This window comes from Oncorhynchus masou, chromosome 30 (assembly GCF_036934945.1).
Source record: "Oncorhynchus masou masou isolate Uvic2021 chromosome 30, UVic_Omas_1.1, whole genome shotgun sequence".
Lineage (NCBI taxonomy): Eukaryota > Metazoa > Chordata > Actinopteri > Salmoniformes > Salmonidae > Oncorhynchus > Oncorhynchus masou.
The window spans coordinates 56,376,206-56,402,260 of NC_088241.1; the positions used below are offsets into that span (position 1 = coordinate 56,376,206).

At 42.9% G+C, this 26,055-nt stretch overlaps 1 protein-coding gene across 1 annotated transcript; it reads left to right on the forward strand.

Annotated features, from left to right (window-relative positions):
- Positions 1 to 1,849: 1,849 nt before the first annotated feature.
- LOC135522843 (serine/threonine-protein kinase Sgk3-like) lies at positions 1,850 to 25,080 on the forward strand. Its single transcript, XM_064949475.1, has 17 exons — positions 1,850 to 2,030; positions 5,873 to 6,176; positions 10,977 to 11,060; positions 11,837 to 11,909; positions 12,201 to 12,276; positions 12,600 to 12,675; positions 13,038 to 13,087; positions 13,280 to 13,337; positions 14,012 to 14,095; positions 14,211 to 14,342; positions 17,025 to 17,137; positions 17,828 to 17,864; positions 18,488 to 18,574; positions 20,232 to 20,327; positions 20,449 to 20,604; positions 20,838 to 20,927; positions 21,041 to 25,080. The coding sequence occupies exons 2-17, from the start codon at positions 6,003 to 6,005 to the stop codon at positions 21,206 to 21,208; spliced, it is 1,554 nt and encodes a 517-aa protein (XP_064805547.1). The 5' UTR covers positions 1,850 to 2,030; positions 5,873 to 6,002; the 3' UTR covers positions 21,209 to 25,080.
- The last annotated feature ends 975 nt before the right edge of the window (positions 25,081 to 26,055 follow it).

Genomic DNA, 26,055 nt, shown 5'->3' on the forward strand with positions numbered 1-26,055 from the left:
GAAGTCACTGTATGTTGGATCCAGTTTTAAAGTGGAAATACCAATTTCTTAAGCCCTGTGTTTAACTATCTAATTCATTACAATACACATGCCTACTTTGGGTGAGCTTTATCTCAATAGATATCCACCCAAAGGCTTAAATAGAAAGGCCACTATTATAGCCATGGGAAGAGCCAGTCAGTATGACTGTAGTTACATGGAAAGAAGTGTGGTATGTTTCATCATGAACATTCATTCATAAAGCGATGATAAGAAGGTTAGTTTTATTAGTACCGGTTGAGGACATATCTGACAGATGAGTCAATATTTCTTGAAGAGGGAAGCAGGGCCAAGTATAGTTCCTTGGCAGACGTCCACTTTCCTGGAGCACTTTAATGCTGACATCAAGGCACTGCTGCAGCTTGCAGGACTGCTCTCTTCCTGTCACCAAGCCTCCTGTCAGGGAGAGGTCAACCTCCACAGTTATGATATAAGCACCGCCAAGCAAGCCTCCTGTCAGGGAGAGGTCAACCTCCACAGTTATGATATAAGCACCACCAAGCAAGCCTCCTGTCAGGAAGAGGTCAACCTCCACAGTTATGATATAAGCACCACCAAGCAAGCCTCTTGTCAGGGAGAGGTCAACCTCCACAGTTATGATATAAGCACCACCAAGCAAGCCTCTTGTCAGGGAGAGGTCAACCTCCACAGTTATGATATAAGCACCACCAAGCAAGCCTCTTGTCAGGGAGAGGTCAACCTCCACAGTTATGATATAAGCACCACCAAGCAAGCCTCTTGTCAGGGAGAGGTCAACCTCCACAGTTATGATATAAGCACCACCAAGCAAGCCTCCTGTCAGGGAGAGGTCAACCTCCACAGTTATGATATAAGCACCGTCAAGCAAGCCTCCTGTCAGGAAGAGGTCAACCTCCACAGTTATGATATAAGCACCGCCAAGCAAGCCTTCTGTCAGGGAGAGGTCAACCTCCACAGTTATGATATAAGCACCGCCAAGCAAGCCTTCTGTCAGGGAGAAGTCAACCTCCACAGTTATGATATAAGCACCACCAAGCATGTAGAGACAATTTCAAGAATGGAAGGGACACCTGCTAGATAGGATGTGGACATCCATGTGCTCTAACTATCAAATAATATAATTACAGAATATAAATAACATAACAGACTAGACCATAATATATTTATAATACTGTAGCGACCCGCACAGACAGCTGTGTGTTATGTGTTAGGCTAGGAGGTGGTTGTGTTGTACTGACCAGTACCCGGTGTTCGCGGGGTCCGACATGTCAATCAACCTGCTATCTGCCAATCACGGGAATGCCTGGAATGTTCTGATGCCGGGCATCCTGGTGGTTGGCGGAGTGGCGTGGAGGGGGTTGGGCAGGGGGGTGGAGCATTGGAAGTTAAGACCAGGTTCAGCCTTTGTTCTCTCTCTCTTACGTCTGGGCTTCCCAAGAGAAGGTCACGATTGGCTTGTGGGTTATCTGTCATCTTTTTGGCGTGTGCTACGGCCCAAACAGTAGCCTGTGTAAAGTTGGTTTAATAAACCGTCAATTCGCAAACTCAAGCCTCTGTCTGGACAATTGTTAATTTATGATCTAGTCAGGTCATTACAATACAATACAATTGAGTAGAATAGAACAAAAGTTACAAGAAATGACCAAACAGGCAGACAGACCTTTAATAGCCATTAAAGATGACGCTCTACATACATGCAGTGGGCTGTTGATCTTGTGTCAACGACACACTCATTTCACATGGAACAACGTGGTTTAGGTTGTGGCCTTGCCCACGTTCCACCGCTAGGGGGGGGCGGTACTGTTTGCTAATGTTTCCACCTAAATGTTTTCATCCTCTTGAAGTGTGGTCCCGTGACTAATTTCATTTGAATTTGAGCACAAACCACAAAGTACACGCTTTACCGTTGAGTACGTTTCCCATAGTTGAGTCAAACTCACCGGATTTTGTCCTCGTTTTTACCGACACATTCATTTGCTTTCAGCGCGACACGTCATTGGAGTTAGTTGGAGGTATGTTTACACGTATACTTTTCTGAAATGTTGTCGTACAAGATGTCTATGCAACTCACTGAATATCATTGCCTCAATATCGTTGTGCCATTTTACAGCCCTAAAGCTGTTAAATGGTGTCATGACGTAACTTTTTTTATTCAGTTAGAAATATATGTTCAGGAACAGCAATTTACAGGACCTGGTTTCCCAAAAGTATCGTAAGGCTAAGTTCTTGAGATGCTTTTGAGAAACCAAGCCCAGCGCTGTCTCTTTACCTAACGTTTTTCAACTAACAAACACTTTGTTAAAGTCCTGGGTGTATTCGTTACACACACATGTGATCTTAACGGACTTTCCTAGTTAAGTTGAAGGTTCAATAACAAATTACGCCGATTCTGTTGCAACCATTTTTTTAAACGAAAGTAAACGGAACGAAACCGAGAGGGACCGAACAAACTCTGCAACTGTTTGGACTAATAATTATACCCCTATTCTTTCCTGTCTGTCTGTTCACGGAACACCCAGATGTCTTCAATGTGAAAACATCTGTGTGTAACGTTACTTTTCCACTTGTAATTTCACGTCAGTGCAGTGTTCCCTGTTGAGATTGAGACTTCACTCTTGTTATGATGGGACTGTATGTATGCTAAAATGTAACAACTAGTAAGTCTAAATGTCATTGTATTCAACATTCTGGCCTGTAAGGAACGTTAACACGATTTTGCAGGCATTCGTTTCAGGCTGTATATACCGATGACTTGTGTATTACAGCCTGATTAATCCGAGTTTTGCCTAACCAGCAGTCCAGTCCAGACGCCTCAGTCCTCCACCATTAACAAACACAACACTGTCTGGCTGGTCACAGCCGGCAGATGAACCAACTACCATAATACACAGAGACAAACTCACATTATGTCTCATAAAGCTCTACTTCTCAGGATTGGGAATTATGGCTGTAAACGGCACCACTGAGAACTAACAGACCAGAACTTGATGAGAAACTATTTGAACACTAGCATTTTAAATCTGCAAATAGACCAAAAAGTTGAATGATGAATATCTCTGAAAATCTATAATTGACATTGGTGTATTAAGACTGGCGGATCTACCACACAGCAGTCATTTTAGGGTGTGTTTCCTACTTGAGCCCCCCACCACCCCATATTCAATATAATGTTGTAGCTTACTGTTATGGTTGGTTATTTTCAGATAGACCAGGGAAACAGGAAATACAATGCCAGTTTAAATGTAATTGTTTTCACCATTCTGGCTTGTAGGGAACATTTACACGATTTTGCAGGCATTCGTTTCAGGCTGTATATACCGATGACTTGTATATTACAGCCTGGTTAATCGGACTGGTTAATCGGACTGGTTAATCGGACTAGTTAGGCTCACGCTAGGCTAGTCTCACACCTCCCTTTTTTAGAGAGAAACCTTTCATTATCAATTCCTCCCTGGGAGAGGATTTTTGTCTATTGTAGATTAGTGTCTCGTTGCTAATTTATAGCCCACCGGCTAACGGTAGTCAGCTCTTTAGAAATAATCCATACTGTTGCATAACAAATAGCCTAGATCTCTCACCAATTAAACAACACGTAGGTCTGTCTGTAAAAAATACTATTGTGCCATGGCCATCCTTTCATACCAGCAGAGAAGAGGACACCCCTGGTTAGGTAGGCTATGTCCCCCAATGTCTACACAGCTTACTGACTGGGTTCATGCCACGCCTGGTTGCTCTTTCACTTCTGTTTATCAAGAGTTTCCTGACCTCTCGGTCGAACCGCTGACAAGGTACGGTGTGCTGCTGAGACCCCTACAAATGATGCCGTTCAGATTGTTCAACATCCTCAGAGGATGTCCAGAACGCAAGGATGTGTGTGTCTGATCAAACCTGGAAGAGGAGGGTTATTTCTGATAGCAATACATTTGAGCTTGTCAGCACAAGTTAATTCAAGCCCAGTGTTGTAACAAAGCGCACAACATCTGGCAATCAGTGAATGTGTTTTTGTTGTAGAATGTGAGGATTCATTTTCTTTTTGATGTATTTATTTAGTGACCTAAATCCCCTGAACACAAACTTGGGCAAAAGTCTGATTTCCCCCTATGTGATCATGTGTATCACTGTAATATGGGTTTGAGGTTGCAGATTCATCAAGAATATTAATCAAGAATATTCTGCATTTCAAATGAAGGAGTATGCTATAGATTAGACTGCGGTAGTTTATTTATCTTTTGAACAAAAGTATTTCTGGTATGTTAAAAAGCGGATTCTGCCTGGTGACCCGCAGTCATTTTTCCCAGGCTTGCAATAGATGTGAATTTGAATTGAGTTTGGAACTGACGATCCCCGCACTTGTGCTTTTTAACAGGCTTTCTCCCTTGATGTCGTTACTACTACGTGAGTTGAATTAGATCTCCCTACTCGGGACATTCAGTACAGCACAGTTAAACTAACTCTACCAGCGTGTTCTAGCCTACACCGAGCACACAATGCCAGGGCCTGAAAGAAATGACTTAACATGCTAGCTGACCTCACTCGGAAACAAAGGCACAGTCACAGCGTCGCGCCACCAAACAAAGAGCTTTGTTTCTAACAAGATAACAGACATGACGCAATCAGCATGTAAATGTTAATAAATCTGAACATGAATAAGGTCTTCAAGATGACTTCCATATAGGCTACTACGACCTTTGTAGAGAGTGTTCTCTATAATGCCCCTCTTCCTGTCTTGGTGGTCCCACTGGGCAGCTTCCTAAAGGTCTCTTACTAGCCTGTGCGCCTCAACCTTCCGCTGACTCTTTGAAGTGTATCTATAAATACCTCCAGTCCTCCACACTCTGACAGGAGCCAGGGAGAATGTCACAGACCCAGCGTGTGTGTGTGGGCAGCGAGAGGGACGGTGTGTGTGGGTAGGGTGCGATGGAGAGTGGGAGTAGGGGGGTGTGGTGCGAGAGGGAGGGTGTGTGTATGTGTGGGTGTGGGAAGGGGGTGTGGGTAGGGCGGGTGTGTATGAGGGTGGGTGGGGTGTTTTTTTGGGGGGGCGAGCGGGATGGAGGGTTTGTATGTATGTATGGGTGGGGGGGGTGTTTTTTTTGGGGGGGGGGCGTGTGTGTGTGTGGGGGGGGGTGAGAGGAGTGTGGGTGTGTGTGGGATGAAAGGAGGGTGGTGGTGAGCTAGGGAGGGAGGTTGGTGGGGAGGGAGGGTGTGTATGTATGTGTAGGGGGAGTGGGGCGAGAGGTTGTGTGGGGAGTGGGTGGGAGGCAGGGAGGGAGAGGGAATAAGAGGGGAGAAGGAGGTCATGCAGCTCTTGGTCTGCCTATTGGGGGAGAGAGGGTGGGGTAGGAAGGGATTGTAGGCATGTGGGGAAGAGGCGAGGTGAAAATGTGGAGATGAGATGAAGTGAGGTGGTGGATAATATTGAGGGAAAGAATTGAACAGGTCATAGTGGCTGTATAGGCCAAGTAACAAGTGAGAAACTGAATGGGAGTGTAACAGGGGGAGGCCTGGCAGGGTAGCCTAATGTCTGTCTGCCCAGGATGAGATGAGCCTGCTGTTGCTGCTCACTGACCCAGTGTGGTTTCTTCTCTGCCACGCGAGTAGCTAGAACCACCAGCACCCTCCACAACTGCTGAGGATCCATTTGACAGTGCTCTGCAATCAGCTCCACACAGGATCAACGTGTGGGGGCTAAGCTTGGTGTTTATTCAGGTGGTTGAAACATTAAGAGGGTTGTAAGGTAGAAATGTAACATGATAGAGCAGGTATGCTCATTCTCTTATATGGAATTTAGAGCAGTATCCCTTCTCTAGAGTAAATTTCTATCTATAGTCTAATCACTCTCATCTCTTGTACACAGCAGTGAACCAGGATGAGGATGGTCCAGTCGTCAATGTGAGCTCTGTCCAGGACCGGACACTGTGTAGGAGTGCTGAGGGGCTTGACCTGTTGACCCTTAAACCTCTGAACTCTGACCGCTCCAGCTCAGGATGGAGGAGCAGTCCAGCTACCCCAATGTCAGCATTCCCTGCTACCCCAATGTCAGCATTCCCTGCTACCCCAATGTCAGCATTCCCTGCTACCCCAATGTCAGCATTCCCTGCTACCCCAATGTCAGCATTCCCTGCTACAATGAGCAGAGGGACAAGAAGAAGCGCTACACTGTAAGTAATGAGTTTAGTACACTCCCAGTCAGAATTAGATAAAATGTTGCGGCTCGCCTGCCTTGGGGGGAAAATAACCCCTGGTTACCTTGGTTTCACAGCAAAAACTTGAACTTTTCAAACACTATTTGTCTCATTGTTTTAGTCAATTACAAAACTTAATTTAAGAAAAGTACAAAATGCCTAAAGATTACTTTTCAACATTGCCTCCTCCTGAGCTTTCTCATTACTTAGAAAAATGTAAGAGAGGGACCTACCAAATGCCCCTTTTCAAGATGGCGCTTGCAGTCATGTGAGTGCTAGCAAGCTACCAACTGGAACATTAAGCTAGCCAGATCACAGCTCAGGTCAGAGGTCAAGCCCCTCAGATGTAGCAGATGCTAAACTACAGGACTGTTTTGCTAGCACAGACTGGAATATGTTCTGGGATTTTTCCGATGGCATTGAGGAGTACACCACATGAGTCACTGGCTTTATCAATAAGTGCATCGAGGACCTCGTCCCCACAGTGACTGTACGTACATACCCCAACCAGAAGCCATGGATTACAGGCAACATTCGCACTGAGCTAAAGGGTAGATCTGCCGCTTTCAAGGAGCGGGACTCTAACCCGGAAGCTTATAAGAAATCCCACTATGCCCTCCGACGAACCATCAAGCAAGAAAAGCGTCAATACAGGACTAAGATAGAATCGTACTACACCGGCTCCGAAGCTTGTTGGATGTGGCAGGGCTTGTAAATTATTACAGACTACAAAGGGAAGCACAGCCGAGAGCTGCCCAGTGACACGAGCCTACCAGACAAGCAAAATTACTTCTATGCTCGCTTCGAGGCAATTAACACTGAAACATACATGAGAGCATCAGCTGTTCCAGACGACTGTGTGATCACGCCCTCCGCAGCCGAAGTCAGTAAGACCTTTAAACAGGTCAATATTCACAAGGCCGCTGGGATAGACGGATTACCAGGATGTGTACTCCGAGCATGCGCTCACCAACTGGCAAGTGTCTTCACTGACATTTTCAACCTCTCACTATCTGAGTCTGTAATACCAACATGTTTGAAGCAGACCACCATAGTCCCTGTGCCCAAGAACACTAAGGTAACCTGCCTAAATGACTACCGACCCGTAGCACTCACATCTGTAGCCATGAAATGCTTTGAAACGCTGGTCATGGATCACATCAACACCATTATCCCAGAAACCCTAGACCCACTCTAATTTGGATACAGATCCACAGATGATGCAATATCTATTGCACTCCACACTGCCCTTTCCTACCTGGACAAAAGGAACAACTATATGAGAATGCTATTCATTGACTACAGCTCAGCGTTCAACACCATAGTGCCCTCAAAGCTCATCACTAAGCTAAGGACCCTGGGACTAAACACCTCCCTCTGCAACTGGATCCTGGACTTCCTGACGTGCCGCCCCCAGGTGGTAAGGGTAGGTATTAACACATCAGCCACGCTAATCCTCAACACGGGCCCCTCGGGTGCATGCTCAGTCCCTTCCTGTACTCCCTGTTCACTCATAACTGCACAGCCAAGCACTACTCCAACACCATCAAGTTTGCTTATGACACAACAGTGGTAGGCCTCATCACTGACAACGATGAGACAGCCTAGAGGGAGGAGGTCAAGAGACCTGACTGTGTGGTGCCAGGATAACAACCTCTCCCTCAATGTGATCAAGACAAAGGAGATTATTGGAATACAGGAAAAGGAGGACCGAGCACGCCCCCATTCTCATCAACGGGGCTGTAGTGGAGCAGGTTGAGAGCTTCAAGTTCCTTGGTGTCCACATCACCAACAAACTAACATGGTCCAAGCACACCAAGACAGTCATGAAGAGGGCACGACAAAACATATTCCCCCTCAGGAGACTGAAATGACTTGGCATGGGTCCTCAGATCCTCAAAAGGTTCTACAGCTGCACCATCGAGAGCATCCTAACAGGTATGGCAACTGCTCGGTCTTCGACCGCAAGGCACTGCAGAGGGTAGTGAGTAGGGCCCAGTACATCACCGGGGCCAAGCTTCCTGCCATCCAGGACCTCTATACCAGGCGGTGTCAGAGGAAGGCCCTAAAAATCGTCAGACTCCAGCCACCCTACTCATAGGCTGTTCTCTCTCTGCTTTCGCACGGCAAGCGGTACCGGTGCACCAAGTCTTGGTCAACAAGTCTTCTAAACAGCTTCTACCCCCAAGCCAGAAGACTCATGAACAGCTAATCAAATGGCTACCCAGACTATCCCCCCCCCCGCTGCAACTCTCTGTTATCATCTACTTTAATAACTCTACCTGCATGTACATAATTACCTCAGCACCAGTGCCCCGCACATGAACTAACCATTGAAGTTATTTTCTTGACTGCATTGTTGGTTAAGAACTTGTAAGTAAGCATTTCACTGTAAGGTCTACACCTGTTATATTCGGTGCATGTGACAAATACCTTTTGATTTGATCAACACTAACAGACTATACAGCTACAATAGTGAGTGGAGTTACAAATGGACTACACTAAACAAGTGAAATGTCTGTGGAAAACATAGCTATGTGTTGCCTACTTGAAAACTGTATCCCCACAATTTTCCACTCCCACACCGGGGCGGCAGGGTAGCCAAGTGGTTAGAGCGTTGGACTAGTAACTGGAAGGTTGCAAGTTCAAACCCCGGAGCTGATCCCCTGCTGATTTTGTACGTTTGCCACTGACAGAAATTATCACTCTAGAATTTTAAGGGTAGGTTTATTTGAACAGAATAACAACAACAAAATCCAGAAAAATGCATGTCAAAAATTGTATAAATTTATTTGCATTTTAATGAGGGAAATAAGTATTTGACCCATCTGCAAAACATGACTTAGTACTTGGTGGCAAAACCCTTGTTGGCAATCAAAGGTCAGACGTTTCTTGTAGTTTTCACACATCTCGGGAGGGATTTTGTCCCACTCCTCTTTGCAGATCTTCTCCAAGTCATTAAGGTTTCGAGGATGACATTTGGCAACTCAAACCTTCAGGTTCCTCCACATATTTTCTATGGGATTAAGGTCTGGAGCCTGGCACGGCCACTCTAGGACCTTAATGTGCTTCTTCTTGAGACACTCCTTTGTTGCCTTGGCTGTGTGTTTTGGGTCATTGTCATGCTGGAATACCCATCCACGACCCATTTTCAATGCCCTGGCTGAGGGAAGGAGGTTCTCACCCAAGATTTGAGGTCACCGTCCCTTTTGACCTCCCTTTGATGCGGTGAAGTGGTCCTGTCCCCTTAGCAGAAAAACACCCCCAAAGCATAATGTTTCCACCTCTATGTTTGAAGGTGGGGATGGTGTTCTTGGGGTCATTGGCAGCATTCCTCCTCCTTCAAACACGGCGAGTTGAGTTGATGCCAAAGAGCTCCATTTTGGTCTCATCTGACCACAACACTTTCACCCAGTTGTCCTCTGAATCATTCAGATGTTCATTGGCAAACTTCAGACGGGCATGTATATGTGCTTTCTTGAGAAGGGAGACCTTGCGGGCGCTGCAGGATTTCAGTCCTTCACGGCGTAGTGTGTTACCAATTGTTTTCTTGGTGACTATGGTCCCAGCTGCCTTGAGATCATTGACAAGATCCTCCCCTGTAGTTCTGGGCTGATTCCTCACTGTTCTCATGATCATTGCAACTCCATGAGGTGAGATCTTGCATGGCGCCCCAGGCCGAGGGAGATTGACAGTTCTTTTGTGTTTCTTCCATTTGCGAATAATCGTACCAACTGTTGTCAGCTTCTCACCAAGCTGCTTGGCGACGGTCTTGTAGCCCATTCCAGCCTTGTGTAGGTCTACAATCTTGTCCCTGACATCCTTGGAGAGCTCTTTGGTCTTGGCCATGGTGGAGAGTTTGGAATCTGATTGATTGCTTCTGTGGACAGGTCTTTTATACAGGTAACAAGCTGAGATTAGGAGCACTCCCTTTAAGTGTGCTACTACTAATCTCAGTCAAATACTTATTTCCCTCATTAAAATGCAAATCAATTTATAACATTTTTGACATGTGTTTTTCTGGATTTTTTTGTTATTCTGTCTCTCACTGTTCAAATAAACCTATCATTAAAATTATAGACTGACCATTTCTTTGTCATTGGGCAAACGTACAAAATCAGCAGGGGATCAAATACTTTTTTCCCTCACTGTATTTTGACAAAATGCTGTGACATTTTTGTGGTGGTGTTGAGACCAGTTGAAGTTCGATAGCCAAGGTCTATGCCCTTTCGTCGGTCAACGGTACTACTCATAGTAGGAGTGGAAACTATGGACGGGATTCTTTAATGAAGTTTGTCATTCAACGTGAGTCGACTATACACATTTTAACTTGACAAATACTCCACCAAACATCTTAGTTAGATGTAAAATTGTGCAACTAAGACCTCTTCTGCAAAAACGTCAATGATTTAAAGATATCTTGATTTATCTTAGATTAATTCGGACTATTTTGAGGAACTGTACACTTGTTATGTTGTTGCTCCGGTGTTTCAAGAGGGACAAACAGTAATATTTCTGCTTTTTTTTCTCTCAGTTTTTCAACCGAAGGTCTTTTTAAGGGAGTATGCGAGGTACAAACGTTTGCTTCGCCTAGCCGAGTTCTGCTAGGAGCAAGACAAACCTAGTATGGGGATGCTTTTATGGTGTTGTTGTGGCAACAGCTGTTCAACGGGCTGTATTGCAGACTGCAGTATTAGTGTCTATAGAAAGTCGGGCATCATGTCTTTTTGTCTAGATTTATACTAAAATGTGTTTTCCCCCCCGACATTTGTCCAGGTTTACAAAGTGATGGTCAATGTAGGAAGACATGAGTGGTTTGTCTTCAGGCGATACGCAGAGTTTGACAAGCTCTACAACACAGTAAGTCAAATTATATGTTATAGCTTTTCTGCTACATGGAAGTGTTCCTGTGTAACAAATATGTGTTGTAATAAGACTGCAGGCTTCCTTTCTTACTAAACCATTTCATCAGAGATCAGCTGACTAAACTGGGCCAAGCTCTTTAAAAAAAAATCAAAACAGAATCCCTTATCAAAACAGAATCCCTTACCTTATCAAAACAGAATCCCTTACCTTATCAAAACAGAATCCCTTACCTTATCAAAACAGAATCCCTTACCTTATCAAAACAGAATCCCTTACCTTATCAAAACAGAATCCCTTACCTTATCAAAACAGAATCCCTTACCTTATCAAAACAGAATCCCTTACCTTATCAAAACAGAATCCCTTACCTTATCAAAACAGAATCCCTTACCTTATCAAAACAGAATCCCTTACCTTATCAAAACAGAATCCCTTACCTTATCAAAACAGAATCCCTTACCTTATCAGATGTTTTAACATTGAAGGTCTTAGCTTTTTTTATTTTTTTGTGTTTGCTCTTTAAAACCAAAAATTGACTCGAGGTGAAACCTGCGGAGTTGATGTTGTGAGACGTGTTAATGACGTTTCACACGTTATATTACTCACTGTATTTAGACACTTACTGTGGATTTGTGTATAGTTGACATTTCAAAAATCAGGTAATTTAACTCTCATGGTTGGGGTAGAGATGGAGTAATTTTGGTCCCCATGACATACCTATCCTCATCTTTGATATAATCTGATTTGTCTGTGTTTTTTGTTTTGTGCAGTTGAGGAAACAGTTTCCATCTTTGAACTTGAAAATCCCACCCAAGAGAATATTTGGGGACAACTTTGACCCAGGTGACATATTGATTAATCTGACATTGTCTGGTAAAAAGTACCTGTAACTGCACTCAATGTTTTTAGTAGCTCAGAAATCAATACATGCCCCTCTGTTCTCCACTTTACTTCAGCCCAGTATTTTTTTATTTTAAATGTTTAACAAATTAGATCATGTACACATGACAAATTGGATTATGGATAATATGAAACTAAACCAGAACAAGTGATTTTGTCTAGAACTTGTCTTTCATTTGTGAATACAGGGTCAATATTAAATATACTATTTATAACATTTTCCATTTTTTTTAGAGTTTATCAAGCAAAGAAGAACAGGTTTACATGAGTTCATTCAAAGACTGGTCTCACATCCTCAGCTCAGAAACCAGTAAGTATTCTACAACTGACTTCACGGTAAATTAATTTTAAAAAATGACCCGATTTATTGCACTGTACTCGGATGGTTTGACAAATCAATCTGTATCCAAGGTCAGTTTAGCGTTTTCTTCCCTAATGGTTAGGATCTGGGGATGATCGGCTGATCCTAGGTCTGTGACAAATGGAGGATCTAACCCTGTTTTATGGCAGTATCTCCTAACCCAGTGATGTTTAACATGGAGTCTGAAAGCAGCGCTTTTCTAACAGCTGTGGCTTTGTGTGTGTCTGTCAGACCCCTAACATGTGACCTCTCTCTCGCCAATGATCTGACAGGCCTGATGTCAGAGCATTCCTGCAGATGGACAAATCTCAAAACTTCTCAGACCCATCAGAAGACGAAGATGACAAGGTAGGCGATGACAGGACAGCATGATGTCTGAGGGAAGGAGATATGAATCTTTCAAAGATTGAGCGGTCATGTCATTCAAATGAAGAAATGTTGACCAACATCTCTGCTCTGATACAGCACGAATGAATACTTGAAGTATTCTATGTGTTGGATATTGTATTTTCAATGTGGGATCATTGAATCCATTATACAACCGTAATAATGCAGCAGATTTGTATATTGCATTATCAGCACTGTCATTCTGTACAGTATGTGTAGTTCAAACCCCTTGAGACTTCTGGCAGAATAAAGGTTTAGATCCTATGGCCTCACTTTTTAACCTGTGTTTTTAACAGATAATCTGTTCCATCTCTGTTTTACAGAACGGCTCTACCTCCAGAAATATTAACCTGGGACCGTCTGGAAATCCACAGTAGGTTATAGTCTCACATTAAATTGAGGCCTGCAGATATTTCTGTTTTACCTGTGAAAATGTGTGTGCTTTCTGGATGTCTTTTTCCTCCAAGTAACCTTTGCAGGCCTTGTCATAGCCATTCATTTGTTCTAAAAAATATATTTCTAGATCCTTTTGTTTGCCAACCTTTTTTTGTTTTCCACATTTCAGTGCAAAGCCCACAGACTTTGACTTTCTCAAAGTCATTGGAAAGGGGAGCTTTGGAAAGGTGTGTGATTATGTATAATACAGTGCATTACGCAGGGTTGCAAAAAAACTTTCAATAAATACCCTGCTTTTCCAGATATCCTGGTTGGATGATTCTGGTATTCCTGCTGATTTCCTCCTGATTCCGGAATTCTCCAAACAGGATTTCAGGAAAACCAGGAATTTTATTGAAAGTTTTGCAACTCTAATATTACAGCCGTTATAATGTCTTGGTCATTCTTGTCAAACTCATTCCACAGAGGGCCTAGTATCTGAGGGTTTTCGCTCCTCCCTTGGACTTGTTTAATGAATTAAGGTTACTAATTAGTAAGGAACTCTCCTCACCTGGTTGTCTAGGTCTTAATTGAAAGGAAAAACCAAAATCCTGCAGACACTAGGCCCTTCGTGGAATGAGTTTGACACCTCTGGTCTTGAAGTAGGTCACTCAAAAGATAATCACAGCAACACAAACAATGAATATTGAAACGATCAGGTATTTAGTTTGGTCTTTCCAGTGTGGTAACGAAAAGATGTACTACTTTGTCTATTATTAGATAGCCTTTCTATTTGAGAAGTGCTAGTCTTACAGTTCTGGATTGCCACTGCCTCATTGTTTGTACCGTATTGTCCCTGCTATGGTAACTGGGGGGGTTTAACAGCGAGTCCACCATGCTGTCTCTTCTCGCCCACGTGAAGGTTCTCCTTGCTAAACGGAAACTGGACAGAAAGTATTACGCAATCAAGGTCCTGCAGAAAAGGGTCATCCTCAACAGGAGAGAGGTAATTTATTCCAGAGTATTATTGAATTGGACATGTTTCTTATTCTGTTTCTCGATGTTGGGTATGTTATTTGTACGTTCACCCCAATTAGTAAAATGTTTCCTGTGTCCAACAGCAAAAACACATCATGGCGGAGCGCAATGTGCTACTGAAGAACATGAAACACCCTTTCCTGGTTGGCTTGCATTATTCCTTCCAGACGACTGACAAGTTGTACTTCGTCTTGGATTTTGTCAACGGGGGAGAAGTGAGTAGTTTCACTGTTATCAATGATAGACACACTGTTGAGTCACTGAGGTCAAAACACAGGAAACCTGCTAAAAAGCCCTGGGATATGAGCCCTGACCTGAGGGCATGGACCCTTTTATAAACGTTGTGGCTGGTTCCACAGACCCAGATTAAATAGAATTTACATTGAAAGTTTATAGACAGTTAATACACTATCCAAGCATAATCTGTTGTGATCCACTCCCAAACCACCATTTGAGAAGCACTGGTTTAAGCTATACTTGTTTTAGCTATATAGTAGGTGTTGATAAACTCATACATTTCGAAGCTCAATGCCTCCTTTTCAAAAAAAGGAACTGTGCAGTTGGTGAGAGCTGAATTTCCACATTTGAATAAATGCCTCCTGACCACTAGTGCAGTGTTGGCCAATTTAACTCTTGTAAAAATATTTATTTGCATTTTTATGCATACCATTCTGGGACTGTCAAAAAGAGCCAAAACCAAGAGTGGTTCAGACAATATGGAAGGTTTGTAATGTTTCTCAAACATTGGTATAATGGCAAGTCTGTAAAAATATTTTGACTGTATTGAAATACTACAGATATCTTTATAAAAAGCTACAGAGGCCTATGGATATTCCAGATCTGAAGGCTATGTGCCTCAGCTAACGTCTCATATTACCGTTGTCATCAGTATGTGCTTTAGCTGGGGGGAACTACGCTAGATATCTCCTCCTAAATCACAGAATCTGGGAACTGGCAGTGCAGGTAAGCTACACATGGTGTTTTTCCAGGGAGCTGAGGCTAATCTCGTAGCTCATGTCATGTTGATACTAGTATTCAGGCACTCAGTTAATCCCCTCAACGTGCGGTTGGAGACAATTGTAATAGTGATGTGGAATTTGTAGACGGGGCAGGAACTTTGACCCATGGCTGTGTGTCATGACTCGGCTACAATTGTTAGCAACCTGGGCTAAATATTGTGGAAATACAGTGCCCTCCACTAATATTGCCACCCATTGGTACATATTAGCAAAATGTACTGTTAAAAAAATATCTTTGTTTATCCTCTTGGTCTTTCATTTAAAAAAAATCTGACCTTTTAATTAAAGTAAAATAATTCAAAGAAAAAAATAAATTCTTATCATAAATATTTTTCTCAAAGGTGTGTCACAATTATTGGCACCTGTTCATTCAATACTTTGTGCCAAGATAACAGCTCTGTGTCTTCTCCTGTAATGAGGTTGGAGAACACATGGCAAGGGATCTTTCCTCCATACAGAATCTCTTCAGATTCCGAGGTCCACGTTTTCTGTGGGGTTTAGGTCGGGACTGGGATGGCTATGGTAAAACCTTGATTCTGTGGTCTGTGAACAGTTTTTGTATTGATTTTGAGGTGTGCTTTGGATCATTGTCCTGCTGGAAGATACAACCACGGCCCGGTTTAATCTTCCTAGCAGAGGCAGGTTTTGATTTAATATCTGCTGGTACTTGATGGAGTACATGATACCATGTATCCTAACAAGTTGTCCAGGGCCTTTGGAAGAAAAACAGCCCCACAACATCAAAGATCCACCACCATACTTCACAGGTGCTTTTCTGCATGGCTATCTTTCTGTCTACACCATGTTTGTTTCCAAAAAGCTCTATTTTGGTCTCATCTGAACATAGAACCCAGTCCCATTGAAAGTTCCAGTAATGTTTGGCAAACTGTAGGCGCTTGAGGTTGTTGTTTGATGACAGCAAAGGCTTTTTTTATGGCAACCCTCCCAAACAACTTGAGGTTATGTAGGTGGTCATTTCTAGGGGTGCCAATAATTGTGGCACACGTTTGGGAGGAAAATATTGTTTTCATGTATTACTTTCAATCATTTTAAGGTTTGATTTTTGAATGAAAGACCAAGAGGATAATTGAATTTGTAATAAAAAAATGTGTTAACCTTTATTTAACTAGGCAAGTCAGTTAAGAACAAAGTTTTATTTACAATGACTGCCTACCGGGGAACAGTGGGTAAACTGCCTTGCTCAGGGGAACAGTGGGTAAACTGCCTTGCTCAGGGGAACAGTGGGTAAACTGCCTTGCTCAGGGGCTCAGGGGAACAGTGGGTAAACTGCCTTGCTCAGGGGAACAGTGGGTAAACTGCCTTGCTCAGGGGAACAGTGGGTAAACTGCCTTGCTCAGGGGAACAGTGGGTAAACTGCCTTGCTCAGGGGAACAGTGGGTAAACTGCCTTGCTCAGGGGAACAGTGGGTAAACTGCCTTGCTCAGGGGAACAGTGGGTAAACTGCCTTGTGGGTAAACTGCCTTGCTCAGTGGGTAAACTGCCTTGCTCAGGGGAACAGTGGGTAAACTGCCTTGCTCAGGGGAACAGTGGGTAAACTGCCTTGCTCAGGGGAACAGTGGGTAAACTGCCTTGCTCAGGGGAACAGTGGGTAAACTGCCTTGCTCAGGGGAACAGTGGGTAAACTGCCTTGCTCAGGGGCAGATTGACAGATTTTTACCTTGTCAGCTCGGGGATTCGATCCAGCAACATTTCGGTTACTGGCCCAACGCTCTAACCACAGCAAAGACATTTTTTTCACAGCCCGTTTTGTTCATATCTACTAAGGGCGCCAAAATTAGTGGTGGAACTGTATCACGTCATGCTCCTATTAGTTCACCATGTCCTTTGGAACTGTCTCACTGTCCTCTATGATTCCAGCTCTTCTTCCATCTTCAAAAAGAACAGACCTTTCCGGAACCCAGAGCCAAGTTCTACATCGCAGAAATGGCAAGCGCACTGGGCTATCTGCATTCTCTTAATATAGTTTACAGGTACGTGGGTTGTTTGTGCGTATGTAACAATGTTTGTGGGCTTTCACTCAACAGGCTAACAGACCCAGGTTCAAATCCAGTTTGTGTTACAAAGGCCCAGTTGTCATTGCTCTGGTACACCAGCTGGCTGCTGGAGGTCTGTAGTAGGAAAATTCTCTATGCTTTAAAACACAGTTTTCCACAATAACTATCCTGAATGAGCAGTGCATGCAACACACCCTTTTCAATTATTGGGAAAAGTCCCATTTCTAATGGCATCTTATGGGAAATTCCTGGATCTTTGAACATTTTGAAGTGTTTCTATTTAAAGCCGTCCACTGTAGTAATTTTCATTAAGTCAAACATCACAGTTGTACGTGTATAATCATACATTAATTGACATGTGAGGGCAATTTTCCCTTAACCAGTACCTCAAGCCATCCACTCTGCCTGTGGTTTCAGTTTAGTGTAATGCTGGTTCTGTTAATCATGTACATTGTAATCAACTGGATCATGTCTGGATGCATATCACTAGGATTAAATAACCCCTCTTTTCATTATTTGATTGTTTTGATACCCTCTTGCTGTTCAATTGGGCACTTTCCCAGAAGTAGTAAGACAATAGCCATTGTAATCCATTAAGCACAATTCTATTATCCAATAACAGTGACTTTGGATAATGAATGTCCATGAGATGTATTTTTTTCACAGGGATTTGAAGCCAGAAAATATCCTTCTCGACTCTGAAGTAAGTGTGACATCCTAACTCAGTTTGCAGTGCGTAAGTAGTCCGTTCTATGTGTCGTAGCTTAGGGCTGTGTTCATTACAACCTGCACTAGCAAAACTTATGCAGGCTGTTTGTTTACAAACAGCTGTTCACATACAAATATGTCTTGAAACTGGAAGCATCCTCCCATGGCTGTAGTCTACCTTGTATTTTTACATTACCCCAAATAATTCTGCAATTTGATTTAACCTCAGTTAAAAGTTGTACTTTAGTAAAGCCCTTACTAAGTGTTTACTACAAGTCAGTGGAACAAATAATGAGATGTGAATTTGAATGTACCAAACAAACCAATCCAAGCATCTGTGGTGAAAACAAGCATCTGTGGTGAAGCCTAATCCTTCACCAGCTGACATCTGTCACGAACGGCAATTTCACTTTCAGTATAAGTAGAGAATGCTTGTGATTTGATTGTGTTTTTACTCGTTCCTGACCGGCCTTATTGAGAAAGTGAGGGAATTTGTAAGTGGGCTACTCTGTCCAAAATTCCACAATGACAATAGATTATTTAGTACTGACTGAGGATAATGGGCCATCTGTGTGGCGAACAGTGTCTAAAATGTTCCCTGTCTCCCCTCCTTTAAAGGGACATATAGTTTTGACTGACTTCGGGTTGTGCAAGGAAGGCATTTCCCAAGCCGAGACAACAAGCACATTTTGTGGAACACCCGAGGTAACATTAAGCGTTTAGTATGGTCGATTTAATGCCACGTGTTCTTTTTTTCTGCCGTGTGGTTCACATGACATGTCACAATTTAGTGTCAAGTCACTACTAATTAGTAACAAAGAAAATTGTACGTAATGAAAGTGGTTAATAATTTGACATGCCTGTCTCCATTTTAAGTGCCATATACAGTAGTGTGTGTAGAATGGGCTTGAGTAATGTTTTCCAGGGCAGTGTATGTAATAAGAACCATTTCATCTCTAGAATAGGGTTGCAAAGCTACCAAAGTTACCTGACTCTATGGCAATCTATAGTAACTCGGGTAATATATACTTGAATAACTTTTTAAAAATGTATTTATACTGTATTAATTTTCTATATCGGTGTCCAAATTGTCCATGAGTTTCTTGTAGATAAACTATATGGTTCCAGAGAACACAGCCTAATTAATAAAGAAAAGGCATCTCATCAACAAATGCATAATTTTCTATTCCCTCTGCAAATCTTTAAACTATTGACTTTTTTCACAACTGCCACCAGTTTTACGCCAAAACATTTACAACCGACATGTTAAATACATGTATGAATAAATATGAAGGATATTTCATTCAGGAACTCTGGTGAAATCCTTTTTTATGCACCTATTTAACATGTTGGTTGTAAATGTTTTGGTCTAAAACTGGTGGCAGTTGTGAAAAAAGTCAATAAAATGAATACAGTATATATGAATACATTTTTTGAAGGTATTAAAGTATATATTACCTGGCCTCCTGAGTGGCGCAGTGGTCTAATGCACTGCATCAATGCTTGAGACGTCACTACAGACCCGAGGTTGATCTCAGGATGTGTCACAGTCGGCCGCGACCGGGAGACCCATGAGGCGGCGCACAATTGGCCCAGCATCATCCGGGTTAGGGGAGGGTTTGGCTGGTCTGGGATGTCCTTGTTCCATCGCGCTCTAGTGACTCCTTGTGGCGGGCCGGGTGCATGCACGCTGACTTTGGTGGCCAGTTGTACGGTGTTTCCTCCGACACATTGGTGCAGCTGACTTCCGGGTTAAGCGAGCAGTGTGTCAAGAAGATGTGCAAGGTCATGTTTCGGCTCTTGACCTTCGCCTCTCCCGAGTAGCAGCGATGGGACAAGACTGTAACTACCAATTGGCTATCATGACAATTGGGGGTAAAAAGTACAACAAATAAAGTATATATTACCTGAGTTACTATAGATTGAAATGCTTTACCAGCTGACTCATCTAGACACATCTCTCATGAATGGCAGTGTCATTTTCAGTTTAAGTAGAGAATGCTTGTGATTTGATTGTTTTACTCATTCCTGACCGGCCTTATTGAGAAAGTGAGGAAATTTGTAAGTGGGCTACTCTGTCCAAAATTACACAATGACGATAGATTATTTTATACTGACTGAGGATAATGGGCCATCTGTGTGGCGAACAGTGTTCAAAATGTTATTAAAACTGGTATTCACTAAGTTGATGGTTTATATTTAAGATCATTTGTCATTCTGTTTTATTTGAAAATCTTCTTATTTGAAATATCTTACATGTGATAAGGGCCCTTCCTTTGCAACCCTAGTCTAGACCACTGTTCTGGATTGAGACTGAATAGGCCAGTTAATGCTAATGTGTGTAACTCTGTCCTCTCCCCAGTACCTAGCTCCAGAGGTCCTGAGGAAACAACCGTATGACAACACAGTGGACTGGTGGTGTCTGGGATCAGTGCTCTATGAAATGCTCTTTGGCCTGGTGAGTTACTGTTGTAGACAATGAAAACCGGAACAACATTTACTGTCCGTGCACCCTTGACATGCTGCCTGATCACATGCTGCCCTTACACTAATACAGCTGTCTCCCCTCTGTTCCACAGCCTCCGTTCTACAGCAGAGACACCCATGAGATGTATGACAACATCCTTCACAAGCCCCTGATAATGCGTCCCGGAGCGTCAAACACGGCCTGGTCCCTCCTGCAGGCTCTACTGGAGAAGGACGGCACACACAGACTGGGCTCCAGAGATGATTTTGTGAGTGGTCAGCATCAGTCTCACAACTGTGACTAGTGTATTGCCATAGCTGATGGCATCTGACTCCCTCTGGTGGAGAAATATTGTCATGACAAGGAGTTGCTCAATAGCTGCAGTGATCATTTCTCCTGGGCAGATGGATTGCATTACACCACTTATCAGTATGAAGTAAATAACATTTACCTTGGTCATTCTAGAACCTAAACATGAATTATATTCTATATATTTTTCAGAATGAGATCAAAGCGCACTACTTCTTCTCAGAGATCAACTGGGATGACCTGGAACAGAGGAAGGTTCCACCTCCATTCACTCCCAATGTGGTAAATGTTCTCAGGATTATATCTGATTCTGATCACACAGATACACACATATGTAAGACACCAGACCACAGGCATGAATGAACTGAATGTTGTTTTTTTCCCCTATTTTGCAGAATTCTCCTCATGACATCACAAACTTTGATCCAGAATTCACAGGCGAGACTGTTACGAACTCTGTGTGCTATACTGAAGATGCCATAGTCAACGCCATGGTGATGGAGGCTGACGATGCCTTCCTAGGTTTCTCCTATGCACCACCCTCCGATGACTCCTTTCTATGAAAGACTCGCTGTGAGTCCCTGCCCCAGAGTTCTGTGAAATTGCCTTAACTCCGTGTTCTTCCATCATGGTCCTGTTGATCCACAGAGTATGCAGGCTTTTGTTCCAACCCAGTAGAGCTTGTCGATTAGTTTAATCATGTGTGTTAGTGCTGGGCTGGAAGGAAGGTCTGCCCCCCTGCTGGTTTCCAGGATCAGGACTGAAGAACAGTGCCTTAACCTGTCCAGATTCTTTTGAATAAAAGGGAACTCATACTGTGGATGAACCCGGAAAGCGAGCAGAAGTTGTGATCAGACAGCACTTATGAATATGGTTTGGGCTGCAGTGTGTCAAATCTTTATTTTTACCTAATTATATTTATATAACAACATATTTTTTAAGAAATGACACGTTTGTTGGCTTATGTTGATCCACAAAAAAGTGGTGTCAATGTTGGTCCTTTTGGTTTGAAGAAAGATAAACATTCAGTGTCTTTTCAGGATGGGTAAAACTAATCCCCAAAAGAAAATCCACGTTTAGAACTAGAATCCTTCATTAAATGCCAAGGCATTGTGCTCTCCACTTCTCTCTACAAAGCTAAGGGATGGTGCTGGAGAAATGTCACCGCTTTCAAATTCATAGACTGCTATGGATACAAGGACTGACCACCCATGATATCAAATGTATAGTTTTGAGGCTATACAGTGTTTTTTACATTTACATGTTTACAAACTTATTTTGGGTTATAATGGGTACAACAGGTGAACTAATAAGCTCATGAGGCATTTGTGAGTTATATTCTTCAATAATCAATGGGTATATACATTGAGTGGACAAAGCATTAGGAACATCTGCTCTTTCCATTACAAACTGACCAGGTGAAACAAGTTGAAAGCTATGATCTCTTATTGAGGTCACTTGTTAAAATCCACTTCAATCAGTGTAGAGGAGACAGGTTAAAAAATTATTTTTGGGCCTCGAGACAATTGAGACATGGATTGTGTGCCATTCAGAGGGTGAATTGGCAAGACAAAATATTTAAGTGCCTTTGAACGGGGTGTGGTAGTAGGTGCCAGGCGGACCGGTTTGAGTAGTGTCAAGAACTACAACGCTACTGGGTTTTTCACGCTCAACTGTTTTCCGTGTGTATCAAGAATGGTCCACCACCCAAAGGACATCCAGACAACTTTACACGACTGTGTGAAGTGTTGGAGTCAACGTGGGCCAGCATCCCTGTGGAACACTTTTGACACCTTGTAGTGTCCATGCCTTGATGAATTGAGGCTGTTCTGAGGGGAAAAGGTGGTGCAAATCAGTATTAGGAAGGTGTTCTTAATGTTTTGTACACTCAGTGTATTTACCCATTGATTATTGAAGAATATAACTCACGAATGCCTCATGAGCTTAGTTCACCTGTTTTACCCGTTAGAACCCAAAATAAGTATGGAGCAACTAAGGATTCTAGCTTTAAAAGTGTAAGTGAGGAATGAAACAACTTCCTCAATCATTTCTGTTCCACTTTAAAAACAGACTGTGGCCTTAATGAAATGACAGTGAACATATTATATTCTCTCAGAATAACAGCTGAAAGGAATTGTGTTTTGTCTCTTCTCTCTTTTTAAAAGATGGCTTATCTTAGTTCATTTTTTTCTCAATGGGGGAATACTTGAGGTCACTGAATAGAGTCTTGTGTTGACAGAGGTCATTTCAGTTCATATTTTGAGGAAGTTCATAGACCTTTTCTGTGGTGGCTCCATCCATGACTTTACCTTGAAAACAGATGCTGAGCCATCTGATTGCTTTCTAGCTGTTGGTTGCTTGCCTGTCTGTATTATAGCTTACATCTCTTAATCTTGCTTTAATTGACACTCCGATATTACTCAAATCCTCATTCACCATCATTTTGGGTTTTTACACAATTTCTAGGTAGTGAGTGTGGTCAACAGTCCTCATTGTTCAATATAATGATTTAATGAGAAGTCCTGTACATAAAATAAGAATGAAACAACTATGTAGTGTGTTTTAGGATGTACAGTGTATTCAAACGCCTTGACTTCTTCCACATTTTGTTACGTTACAGCCTTATTCTAAAATTGATTAAATAAAAAATACCCCATAATAGCAAAGCGAAAACAGTTTTTTTTTTTTACATTTTTGCAAATGTATTAAAAATAAATAAACAGAAGTATTCTGACCCTTTGCTATGAGACTCAAAATTGAGCTTAGGTGCATCCTGTTTCCATTCATCATCCTTGAGCTGTTTCTACATTGGAGTCCACTTGTGGTAAATTAAATTGTTTGGACATGATTTGGAAAGGCACACACCTGTCTATATAGGGTCCCACAGTTGACAGTGCTCGTCAGTAGAAACCAAGCCGTGAGGTTAAAGGAATTGTCCATAGAGCTCTGAGACAGGATTGTATCGAGGCACAGATCTGGGGAAGGCTACCAAAACATGTCTGCAGCATTGAAGGTCCCCAAGAACACAGTGGCCTCCATCATTCTTAAATGGAAGAAGTTTGGAACCAAGACTCTTCCTAGAACTGGCTGCCCAGTCAAACTGAGCAATCAGGGAAGAAGGGCCTTGGTCAGGGAGGTGACCAAGAACCCGATGTAAACTCTGAAAGAGTTTTAATCAATTTTAGAACAAGGCTGTAATGTAACAGAATGTGGAAAACGTCAATGGGTCTGAATACTTTCTGAATGCCCTGTATATGGAGATGGGTGACTTGGCTGGTTGTCTGGTCTGTACTCTACAGACGTGCGCAGTTCTTATGTTCAGGTGGCCGGCGGCTGCGACTGTCAGGTGCAGGCCCGTGCTAGCTACTGAGGTCTCTGTGGCTGAACGCTGTAGGTAACTAGCTTAGCTAGTTTGTCAGTAACAGAAAATTGAAAATGATTTCCTATTGAGTCTGTTTTGTCTTTAGACATTAGTGGAGCTCTTCAACTTGCTGAAGACTGCAAACCATTCAACGTAGGTTTAGTGGTAGGCTAGCCATCGAGAGCTTTCAATGAGCTGTCAGTGTAGCCACTGGGATTGCGTCATGTGGTCCAGAGGGGGTAACCTAGGCAACCCTGTGTGACCCCTCCGTCACCCTCAAAGCTACGGCACTATTTCAGTCAGTAAGTCCAAAACATCTCCCATTACCCTATTCAAATCTTGAATTTGGAACATACCCGAATTGACGGTTTGTGTCACTCCCCATGAGATTTGTTGTCTCTCCCTCGTAGAGAAAATACACAGTCAGGCAAATGTGATCCTGAAGTTTACACACCTCCCTCCGTTCCCTGAGGACACCCTGGATATCTGAGTTTCCCCGTGGTTCCATGTGCTGGGAGGTGAGAATGACGCCACTAATTGGCTCTGTCCCTGAATGATATCTGATGAAGTAGCCTCACATTCCATGCTTACATGTAGCTGTTGTTTAAATACAATACGGTTTTGAAACCGACAAGCATCTGGTAGAGCTTATCCATGTCAAAGCACTGGATGTCCTGAAAGTCCATCCTCCCAGGCCCTCCGGTACCAGTCTGCCACCCTGTTTCTCAGCGGGAGGTTCACATTCTGGTAAATGTATCATAATGGTAATTTTGTCCAAACATTTTGTAATGTGCACGTACAGCCCAGTACATCACTGGGGCCAAGCTTCCTGCCATCCAGGACCTATATACCAGGCGGTGTCAAAGGAAAGCCCCCCCCCCTGTTTTTACACTGCTGCTACTCGCTGTTTATCTATGCAGTCACTGTCCCCTTACCTACATGTACAAATGACCTTGACTAACCTGTACTTCTGCACATTGACTTGGTACCGGTACCCCCTGTATATAGCATCTTTATTGTTCTACTTTTTTGTTGTTGACACTCGTTTATTTATTAAATATTTTCTTAACTCCATTATTGGGTAAGGTCTTGTAAGTAAGCATTTCACTGTAAAGTCTATACCTTTTTGTATTCGGCGCATGTGACAAATAACATTGGATTTGTATTGCAAGTCATGATTTTGTTTTCAATAGATGTGACTTCGATTATCTCCTTAGAAAAGGTTACAAAGACATTTATGAATATTCTCTTCCTTTTTGAAAACAAAACAATTTTGGAGCCCAACCCCAGTGGTGAAAATAAACAGACGTTTGAGTAGCCAGCCATGCAGTAGTGCCCCTGGGTGAGATATTAGGTGTTCCTGTCCCCTCCAATAACATTGTCCAGCCATTACCCCTGAGAGAGCAGTGATTCTCAGTGCCAGTATTTGCATATTCTGTTGACATAGTCTTCTGGAAGAGTTCAACACAACGAGCTCACGTTACTAAACATATATGTTAATAAGTGTAAGAAACCGTCATTAGTTGAGTCGCACGATGCACACAGTGAGATCTTTGTTCTGAGGGCCTCGTTCCTGTGTTGTTCTTAGCAGACGTGTAGGTACCTTGCACTTTCCTCAAATAATCAGGTGACAGCAAGACAACCCCCCTGAGTGTTATGGTTCCCTTGTAAACGGAACACGCCTGTACACACTGGAATCAGAATCCACGGTATTGAATGACAGAAAACAGAAGGGCACAGAGCATCACTGTCGTCAAAGCGGCATGCGCTTCAAATTAGAAAGCAAGTTTTTTTTCTTGCATCTACACATAGCAATGCTTGTTCGCATTTTGTTTAATTTGGCCTTTAGGTTGATGACGTACAGCCTGGGCCTGGCTGGCCATGGGGTGAGACGTATGCCTCGCTGTCTTGGGGTGAGCACGGAGCAGGCACGGCCAACATCCATGCTGCAAGGACACGATGTCAGGTGCTAAGCCCTGCTTACTGATGTGTTGTCATAACAATGAAGAAACATTATGGCCCCACCTGTGACACACGTGTAGAGTGGAT

What these genes read in the sequence shown, in the direction of transcription:
- LOC135522843 (XM_064949475.1), top strand. Translation starts at nt 6,003, where the DNA reads ATGGAGGAGCAGTCCAGCTACCCCAATGTCAGCATTCCCTGCTACCCC. An exon ending in ATTTTGTCAACGGGGGAGAA is followed by an intron (nt 14,343 to 17,024) that starts GTGAGTAGTTTC and finishes CTATGATTCCAG; the next exon opens with CTCTTCTTCCATCTTCAAAA. An exon ending in ATGAAATGCTCTTTGGCCTG is followed by an intron (nt 20,328 to 20,448) that starts GTGAGTTACTGT and finishes TCTGTTCCACAG; the next exon opens with CCTCCGTTCTACAGCAGAGA.